Below are 10,372 nucleotides of genomic sequence, written 5' to 3' on the forward strand. Positions count from 1 at the left end.
CACATGTCCTGCATGTCGAGATCCAGTTGCGGCCAAATCATCGGGCATCTCAGTTTCTCCTTGCGCTGCAGCAGCCTCCCACAGCAAAGGGTCGCCACCCGACAGGTTAGCCTGGCGAGATAGCCTGCGGCGGAGTAGTTTGCGTGGGAAAGCCGCGCAGTGGATACAGTCGTGTGCGGGTGTCAAGGCAGCCCGAGTGTGAGATAAACCCAGGCATGCCGCACACACAGGGTGTGTATCCCAGGAAGAAATCTTCTTGCCGCTAGGACAGAGTTGTGCAACTTCGTTGACAGTCGTAGCTATGGTTAGCTAGAGGGTTGCGCACGTTAGCGAGACTGACACTGAGTGTGGAGAATATTGCTATTCCTCAGCTAACGTGGGGTGAAAAGTAGTGCTACTTTTCTACAGCTATTGCTACCTAATGTGTAAAACCGCTAGCATCGAAGGGTATTGCTACCTGATGGTGAAGCTAGTGGTACCTTTATTAGCAAAGTGTTGCTACTTCGCTTTTGGAAAATACTGCTACTTCCCTGGGTGAAAGTATTGCTACTTGACACCAGCACTAGCTACAGAACAGTATTGTTACTGCTTGTATGCTAGTGGACAACTGAAAAGCTGGGAACAAAGCGCCCGGCGACCGAGTTGTTCACTCGAATCTGTGGACAGTTTAGCTTAGCACCCAATAGCACAGTTGTCTACAGGTTTCTGTGAGAAGCGAGAAGAGGTTTTTGAATGGCATCTGACGCTATGTCAGCCTATTATATAGGGAGGCACTAGCCCCTCCTGACATGGGCGCCCTTACAGGCTGCCCTTACCCAGCCTGTAAGGGCTGGCTAAGGTCACGCAGGAGGTGTTCCAATCCGGTTGTTCAGTGATGACGCGACGAATCCTACTTCCGGGTCTAAAGTAGTCTGCGTTTAATATGGCTTTTGTGTTGTTAACATGTTTAATGTTATGTATTTTCTTCTATTTGATCTCAAAAAGCTCCTAAAACAGTCAGTGATCCCGGTTGACCTCCCTCAGCTTTTATTACCACTAATCATTTATTTAAGCTCAGTTTTTAAAACCTTAGGATGTAACTACAGCCCAGCCCATGCAGCAGTATATGAATGACTAACCTCGTATTGTGGATGGATTATCTCAGTTGTTCTCCTGGCTGAAGTTTGGTCCTTTTACAGCATCCTGCCATGCGATTACATTTGTTCCTGACCACCGAGAACACTCACGTTAACTTTTATCGAGTGGAAAAAAAGTTAGCTTGTTTATATTATGCTAACATAGCTGTGTCGCTAGCGGTCACGTAGCACATCATTATATACCAGCTAGCCCAACTTCAGTAACCTTACAAACGTCACTGCTGTTTAGTTTTCTGTCTTCATTTATGCTGGAAGTGATAACAGAGCTGTACGTTTGAATTTGTTTCCAAAACCCCGCAGTCAGGACATGCTATATTGTATTTAGATAGAAGCTAGCGAGCTAACTTCCTGCTAACTTCTAACTCCGTTAAATGTCATAAATTCCATTTTCATGGATGCCTGGATGTTAAACTCAATTGTTACACCTGGTAGGGCAGAACGCTGATCATTTTATTAAAGATGAAAGACTTTAAACAGTTTTTCAACTCTCAGTAATGCCATAGTGATTGTTTGATATATGGACCTGGAGCGGAGTTTAGACCCAGACACGGCTAGTGACGTCAGACTGAACAATCGGATAGTGAGACGCTCACTCATGCTACTCAGAGAACTGGGGTTATATACATAACCTTAAGTTAGCTTTAGACAAACCAGCTCCTTCCCTATATTGACTCTCAGCTGGGCTAGTGAACTAGTTTTTGAATGTTACTTTGTATCTGGCATTTAGACGAGAGCATGTCGGAAATCTCCCCATTTACGTCTAGGTAAGACAGCTATTAAATATGATTTCAAAACAATGTCAAACTACTCTTTAAGCTATGCCAGAAAATCAGTACAAGTTATTTAGTATGCAAATTAATTCCCTGGCTTACTTTCCCCAGCATACTTTATTTCAGTGCTAAATAAAACAGACTGGTCTTGCCTGTGTCCAAAAAGAGAAGAAAAAAAAAGTATTTGAGCTTCTATTGAGGTCATGCATATATGCACACAATCATCCCCCCTCCTTTTCCAAACGCCTTTGACGCTTATTCCCTTCCGATGCTGACGGGGATCAAGGAGACCAGCGCACGCAGGCCCGGATGTACTGTCTAATTCGGCTGCCTTTCACCCTTTACCCACCCCTGTTGCTTGTCATGTGTATTAAGAGTTTTTTTATGTGCTATGTGCAGAGGTGTTTTTTTCTGTTCTCAAACTGATCTCCCTGTTGGAGCTCAGTCTGGGGGGAGTTTTTTTTTCCTTATCTTTCCTCATGTGGTGCATTTTCCATTGTTATACCTCTCTGACCTGTCTTCCCCATGTGATGTTTTGTGTAATGTATGTATGGTCGGAGGGTAAGATGGCACCGCCATTGCGTGCAATAGGTCGGCAGCCTTATGAAATTTCCCCTTGTGGGACTAATAAAGGTATATCAATTCAATTCAATCAATTCATTTCAATTCAATTGCAACTAATTTTTTTATGCCTTAGTAAACATTTTTTGTACAATTTAAAAACTCGTATTCTAAATAGTAAGCTTTAAAGGTTGATGATGAAATAGTTTTTTTGTTGTTGTTTTTTTTTAAATTTGGATCTTTTCACCATGGGCTGTAGCTCAGGTGGTAGAGCAGTTGCTCTCCCATACATCCATTGGAGTATGAATGTGTGTGAATGTTAGCTAAACAGCACTAAAGTATAGAGGAAAGCGCTTGTATGAATGGGTGTGATTGGGTGAATGAGGCATGTTGTATAGAGCGCTTTGAGTACTGCAGGAGAGTAGAAAAGTGGTATGTAAGAATCAGTCCATTTACCACCATTTATGTTAAGTTAACCAGCTCAAGCCTCTTATTTAGTGTAAAAACAGAAATGGTATCAGCCTTACCTTACTTTACATAAAAAGTGATTATATTATTGTACAAGAGCTCTTCTTAGTCTTTAAGTTGCTCCCCTTTGGGGAGAAAGGAGGTCCTTGGCTTGAATCTTCCAGCTGCTGGGGCCTCTCTGTGGGGTTTGCGTGTACTCTCTGGGTACACTGACGTCCTGCTGTCTTCTAAAAGACATGCATGTTCGGTTAATTAATGATTCTAAATTGGCCATAGGTGTAAATTGTTATCTGTCTCTGTGTAAGTCCTGATACAGACTGGTGATCTATTTAACTCTTGCTGTGTGACAGCAGGGATAGGCTGGAGCCCCACTGTAACCCTGAATTGGAAAAAAAGATCAAGAAAATATATAGATATTTTAGTAGTCTAATTTTTAAAAACATACATGGTGGTCTGTTTTCACAGAGTACCTTGAAATAAACGACTTAATTCCATGAAGGTGCTTTAGCTTCTGCTATAAATGCATACTGGCTAACTGCCTCTGTCTCACTGGGATACTTGAATAGAGCAGAGCCAACTTTAATCTCTTTATGAAGTTCAACTCAAGGTCCTCCAAGCAGTGTGAGTGTTTTCTTGTCTTGGTTAGGATCAAACCCAAACAAATTAAGCTTCCCTCGAAAGTAATTTCTTGCAAAAATATTCAGTCTGCAGCAGTTGCATCTGTACAGGGTTCAAATTTCATGCAAAAGGCTTAAGAGAACTTTATCTTGATGCACTTATTTAAAGGGCCAGTTCACCCAAAAGAACCCGAAAAGTACTCAAGTATTTTGCCATGTTTGAGGTGTATTTTAGATAATCAGTCGTCCATGTAATCTGCATATAGTGGCAGTAAACTTGATCTTTGTCTTTGTAGGGACTATTTTTGCACCAGTTGTGGATTTACAGATAATATAACTGTCAATAGAATTGTATACTTTTTAATTAATTCTGTCTTGTTGTTATTTATCTCCTCCCCTTAATCAGCATAATTGCTAATTGATATTAGTGTGCATTCAATTTCTTTATCACAATTTGGTTTCAGTGAAGCCTGTCAGTTGTTGTGGTCTGTAGCACATCCACAGTAACAATGGTGTTGCTTTTCGTGGGTCCCATTCCTCCTTTAAAATGCTTTAAAAAAACCAACAACAAACAAAAAACATATTGCAGTGCTTAATAAATTTATTCGATTTGCCATAAAAATGAAGAAAACATAGGAGGTTGTTTAAAATTAATAATATATTGTTATTTATTAGGTAAGTAATAAACCGAATTGCATTACTTACAAAAGTAAGTGACAAAATTAAATAAGTTTCTATACCCAAATTTGAGCTAGAGAAGTCATAAATGAATGAAACATAACATTCAACCACTAAAACTATTTTTTCTGTTGTATTTACAGGGATAGCAGTAAATAAATGTAATTTTGAGCATATTAGTAACTCATCCTTTTTGGTAATAACCAGTATTCTTAATTTAGGCCCTACATTAGATATAATAAATTTGTTAAGCACTGTACATTCACCTTTGCTTAAGTGCATTTGCAGGAAACTTCTCAAAACCTGCTCAAATAACAATAAAAGGTTTTGATGAATAGATACCAGTAGAAATATACAGGAAAACCTGAGTGACTCAGCCTTTTAAGAGGAACTCCTTTCTCAATGTGACTGCTGCAAAGCAAGTGAAATCTGCTGACCGCCACATCTGGAAAGTGATCACATAAAAAAAAAATCATGTTGCAATAACATGTATTCGAACACTTTGAGCTTTGCCAGTTGATCTTTTTTAACAGTCTGTCTGAAATAGCAGTGGGAAGTTCACAGGATCAGATGTTCCAGGACTCAGTCCAGTCACAGGGTTATTCGAGGATCATTCCTCATTCAAGATGGGAATGCAAAGCAAAATATCGCACAAGAAAAGAAAGGCAATCCATATTTGTACCAATCTCATAATTTATTTAAGTATATTTCATTTTTAAATATAGCTATGGTATATATATATTTATATATATATATATATATTGGACACCCCTTTGGGAAATGCCAGTCATGTTAATTTATGGTACATCGGTGGCTTCTTTTTATGTTTCGCTTTACAGCGTGAAGATATTGCTCCTGCTTTTAAAGATGGCCTACATTATGTACAATGTTACCTTTGGATGACTCAAATACATAAATATACTCTGTACTGCACTCTACCAAAATCCAACAACCACTTCTTTTGTTTTATTATTATTATTTTTTATCTTTTTCACAAAGATGCAGAGGAAAATTCATGCAATTAATAATTTAATCACAGTTCTTTCTCAGTATGAGCACAAGTGGCTGAAACTATGCACTGACTGCCAGCTGGAGGTCTGTGAAAACTTGTCTGTGTAGAAGGTAGTACAGGCAGGGTTGAGCATATTTGGATTTCGCTCTTTTCTTGAGCAAAATAAATGAAGAAAAATATGTTTTTGTTTTGTTTTAGCAACATCTTTTTTGGATCCCAGCATGAAGAGGCCCCAGGTTGGTGTGTCTCAACCGCTTGTTTCTTTATCTTCTCCACTCCTCAGTTTCACTGTCTTTATCCTGGTCTGGGTTTTGTTGCCTGGGTTGCTCCCCCATGCGGTGACAGCTAACCATCAAGGCCCAGCCTGAGTGGTGGGTGGCACCCATCCACGCCTTAGCAGAAGGAGACCTCAGTGAATGACAATACTGTGCCTAGTGTCCGTCGGGGCTGGTCAGATTTAGGCTTCCTTACTGTCCAAGGCACTTTTTTCCCAAGTTTTTTTTTCTTCTGAAGGACTCGTGTGTGACTTTGACCTGTAACAAAGAAGACGTGATATTCAGGACCAACTTGAAAACACCTGAAAAATTCTCCCCTCTTCAGAAAGAATCACAAATAATAAGAAATTTGATACTTTGCTCTCGCTGTGCCACTGTTAGGGCGTGTGTGTGTGGACACAGCAAGCATATCACCACGGAGAACAAACGTCTGAGTAGTGCCTCAGAACAACATAACCATTACACTATAACCATAACCGGAGAGGTTTTTGACTCTGAATGACACTGATAATTCATGCAGTGCAAACATTTTATTTATTCTTATTATTCTTACTTAAATACGAATCACACAAAAGTAAAAAAAAAAAAAGGTAATATCCTGAATCTAGTCTTTTACTTAAGCAAAATTATTCTTAGTACTACTAATGATTTAGTGTAGTGAGAATTTAAGTGCTTGATTACATCATTATTCTCAATTAATTCTATGTAAGCAGTAATTTTATGCTTTAAGTGCTCAATGTAATAATTGAACTCTGCTGCCGAGCTAGAAGAAAACACAGTTAAGTGCTTATAGGAAATAGTAAAAATAGCTTTAAATATAAATACTGTTATAGATTAGTGTATTAATATATTATAGAGCTTGGCTCGAAATACAGATTCATAAAATGGACATTCATTTAACGTTTGAATGCATCATAAAGTACAATATTTGAGTGGAAGTTTAGTTATCTGTGCCACAGAAGTAGAAAGTAACACAGTATGTTTAATGACTGTAAGTTCAGTCAAATTAAGAAGTATTTTGTACTTCTAGCCAACTTTTAAGAGAGAAATGGCACTAGAACTATACCTTTCTTTCTTTCTGCTTTATACGGTAGTTATGTTACCAATCAAATTTACGTTAATGAAAAAAACAAACAAACAAAACAAGCTGTAATGCGTTTGTACAGATTATAACTACAATCCTGTATATAACGTAGTGACAGTTATAGAACTATAAAAGCAAGCTGATACCAAAAAACATGCATGCATTAGCAATGCTACTCTAGTAACAACAAATCAGCTCAGAGCACATGAGTCCACGCTGAAGACTTTTACTTGTGGCTGCAGTTTTACCACATGGCCTTGTTAATTTTGCTCAAGTAAATGACCTTGAAGACTACCTCATACTTCCTCCTTATCACATCCCATTCAACATTAATGACTGTGTTACACCCACACACGGTCTATAATGTGCTCTGAACTCTGTTGTCTACGTTCAACGAGACACATTAACAAGCTGTTCGCCATAAAAAATTCATGTTTGAATCAGAGGAACATGGTACCGTACCTGGTGTGTGCTACCCCTCTGTGCACTGTGGGCTGCCTGCTAGCCGTGTCAGAAGCCGTGCACATCTTTTGAAGTCTGAGGAAAGAAAATAGGATGGACAGATAGTGAGTGGTTTAGTGTGTTGACATTGAACGGACAAGATCTTTACTCAGGGTGTCAAGAGGGCCAGTGTAATGGCAGCTTACATGCAGGTATCGTGCAGTCTCTCGTGTGGTGGTAGAGTTTATACACCGACTTCCTGCACTTGGGGCTGAAGGAGAGCGGACCTGAAACAAGAACAGAGAGGAGGCTTTAAGAACGTTGCCGCAGCAACCTTCAATAACATCTGTTTTGTAGTCATTGTCTGAAGCTGTAATTCACTTTTGTGTGCTATAGCTGACTTCCCTGGCCTGTTTTTGTAGGAATCTTTTTAGCAAACACTTTAAAAGACATTGATTTTGCAGTAATGTCTTACCTGTTAAGTATTTTATGAACTTCTCCTTCTTTCTTAGATCTCTGGGAAATATGACTGTTTAAAGAGAGGAGATAAGGAAAGGGTGTCAAGTTTTAGTCTGTATCATATAGACAGAAGAAAATGGATGGATGGCATATTTTTATCAGGAGGCCTTAAAATATCAGCTCTGGAGTTATCCATCACAACACATAGAACAAGGATGTTTTTATCAAGCAAAATATAGTAAGAGAGCTTTAAAGGGCCAGTTGGCCCAAATGACCCTCAAATAACCGTCAGTACTATCAGTAAGTATAGTGGTTTTATAACCAAATAGTTTTGGTTATATTGCATGCACTTGGTAGCCTTAACGAGAAAATAGAGAGGAAATTGTTCTTCTCTATGAAACTTCCATATCGCAGTATGCTACATCCCTGACTGTACATCCAACTTAAGATTCCTTCCTGGAAGAAAACTCACCGACAGCCTGATTCCCTCTGAATGCTTTGAGGTCCCGAAAATCCTTCTGCTCCATCGGAGAGCTCGTCTCCCGTGAAATTGCCGGCGCTTCTGTTTTGGCACTGTGGCGTCCCCGACTCCCCTCCACCTGCTTCACGATCTCCACCATCCGCCTCAAGTCCTGCTGCTCGTCCATGCCGGCCGATGCGTCCCCTGTTGGGACCGTGGAGGGCGCGCTCTCGCCGCAGTGGTCGGTGAGCGTGCACATCAGTAACACCAGTCCTATAATGAAATGCCTGCGTAGTTCGCTCATAGCTCCCGGGGAGTGAGGGGGAAACAGTGAGGTCGTATTTTCTTTTCTGGGCACCTGCAGGAGAGATTGAGTATGAATGTTAAAAGCCTTTCATTTCCTAATTTCACAAGTCCCAGAATCCCATTAGGCTACACCCCGCCAAGAGCGACTGTAAATGCTGGTTAAAATCCTCCCAACGCCGCAAAACAATAACACAAGAGTTTCTTAATGGGCCACAAAGCGAAAATCACAGTACTGCACGCACCTAATAGTCCACCAAGTTCGGATCATAATTGATTGACCGAAGCTTGATGGACTGTTAAGTAATCTTACCCATGCGCTATTTAACTTTATCTTCAAATACGCTTTCCAAAATATTATGCAAAACTGCTTACCACGTGCTTGTTTTCAAACAGTTACTCTGTTTTTATGTTTTTAATAACTTGAGTGTCTTCATTGTCTAAATGTGGCTGTAGTCTTGTAGCTTAAAAAGTTTTATTTATGTTGATCCAGGCTTCTGTTACCGAGAAGTTACACGACACAGTTAAGTCACCCTCAGACAAAAGGCAACAATGCATCAGTAAGAGAGGAACTAAGAATAAAAACATAACAGTAAAGAAATCTAGATTCTAAAAGTAACAATTTAAAGCTATTTTTACCTTTATAAAGTCTTCAGACACTGATGACTTTCTGCGCACACAGCAGTAAGAAATGCAAACTGTGCGCAACTTCGGAGTTTGTCCGCCCCAAAATATGTCCTCTTAAAAGCTGCTTTTATTAATGCAAAAACAAAGCTCGTGAAGTCAGGGATCTTCACCGAGCCCCTGTGGTCATCCTTTGAAGACCGGCAGACTGCAGGGAGAGAGCGCACAGAAAAGCTCAAGTGGTCCGGTGCTCCCAGATCCCGTGCGCGTCCTGGCTGAAGTAGCAGATTAGTCGCCAAGAAGTGAGGCTCACTTTTTATTCTGTCTCGCCGACGTGGTGACCTGTCCGCTGTAGGTTACTCCGCAATGTCTGTGAGTGTGCATGGGTTGAGTGACCATCACTTGAATGCTGTGTCAAGTTTTCTGCGCCCCCCTCCTTTGCCTTACTCCATTTATATGTACGATACGCGGTTACAGGAAGCCTTTTTCCTACTAATAGGCTACTTCCACTGAAATTTCCACTCAGCCCAGAATACAGCGCAGATACCGACATCTTAGTGGAAATGCTCCCATATCCTTCTTCTGAGGCTCATAACCTCATTAGAGCCATTGCGCGTTTTACATCCATCATGGAAATTGAAACGCAATTATGCTATGGACAGTTTAAGGATCATTTTGAAAATTAATTACAAACGGGTTTTAATACTTATTGCCCTATAGTTTCTGGTCAGAACAATTCGGTAAATAGGATTACTGAGGTTTGCAGGTTTCTCCTCTTTGGGGATTAGTCTGTACTACCCTGCCGTAGTTTGAACAGCTTTTTTTTTAAAGGGGGGGGGGGGGGGGAGAGAAAAGTATGGGTATGGGCGTGCAAGTGGCTCCCATTCGCCCCCTCCCAGTCCCCCCGTTTCCCCCACAATATTGTCAAGACACGATAGGGGTGAAGCGTTATGTTTCATACCCCTGAGAATAAAACACTATAAATAAATGTGTGTGTGTGTGTGTGTGTGTGTGTGTGTGTGTGTGTGTGTGTGTGTGTGTGTGTGTGTGTGTGTGTGTAAAATCAAAAACCTAACTTTTCATCTTGGAGTCTTCAGAAAAATACTCTCAGATTTTCCACATAATCTTCTGTCTTTCACAGTTCAATTGTTGCAGGGTATTTATAGTGACCACTCGGTGCTCTCACTGCATGGCTGGGTGAAGCTGTGATCGTGCGTAAAGTGAAACCTTGGTGCTGAAAGGACAGTGCGCGCTGTCACCGAGCTCCGAAACTCCTCCGCCAGCAGGCAGTCCTTTGCTCGTTAGCGGTAATGCCTTCCTGTTTAACGGCAGAAAGATTTCCTTTGAACGAACTATATACTGATTTATAGTAAAATTATGACAAAAGTGGACACTGATTTCCCTTTCATTATGAGGTATCCCATTGTATCTGCAAACGAAAGAGGATGGATGTGCTTCAAAGGCAGTGACAAATCCAATGACGC

At 40.5% G+C, this 10,372-nt stretch overlaps 1 protein-coding gene across 1 annotated transcript; it reads right to left on the reverse strand.

The window, feature by feature from the left end:
• Positions 1-4,624: 4,624 nt before the first annotated feature.
• alkal2a (ALK and LTK ligand 2a) lies at positions 4,625-9,662 on the reverse strand. The gene is made up of 6 exons (XM_085246889.1): positions 8,904-9,662; positions 7,974-8,319; positions 7,518-7,571; positions 7,249-7,329; positions 7,064-7,138; positions 4,625-5,775 (listed from the first exon to the last, which is right to left on the reverse strand). The coding sequence occupies exons 2-5, from the start codon at positions 8,263-8,265 to the stop codon at positions 7,074-7,076; spliced, it is 492 nt and encodes a 163-aa protein (XP_085103015.1). The 5' UTR covers positions 8,266-8,319; positions 8,904-9,662; the 3' UTR covers positions 4,625-5,775; positions 7,064-7,073.
• Between the last annotated feature and the right edge of the window lie 710 nt (positions 9,663-10,372).

Source organism: Mchenga conophoros, linkage group LG15, assembly GCF_057382185.1.
Source record: "Mchenga conophoros isolate Kocher_MC1m ecotype Shallow Benthic linkage group LG15, M_conophoros_male_GT1.1, whole genome shotgun sequence".
Lineage (NCBI taxonomy): Eukaryota > Metazoa > Chordata > Actinopteri > Cichliformes > Cichlidae > Mchenga > Mchenga conophoros.

What these genes read in the sequence shown, in the direction of transcription:
- alkal2a (XM_085246889.1), bottom strand. Translation starts at nt 8,265, where the DNA reads ATGAGCGAACTACGCAGGCATTTCATTATAGGACTGGTGTTACTGATG. An exon ending in CAGAGGGAATCAGGCTGTCG is followed by an intron (nt 7,572 to 7,973) that starts GTGAGTTTTCTT and finishes CTCTTTAAACAG; the next exon opens with TCATATTTCCCAGAGATCTA. An exon ending in GTTCATAAAATACTTAACAG is followed by an intron (nt 7,330 to 7,517) that starts GTAAGACATTAC and finishes TTCTTGTTTCAG; the next exon opens with GTCCGCTCTCCTTCAGCCCC.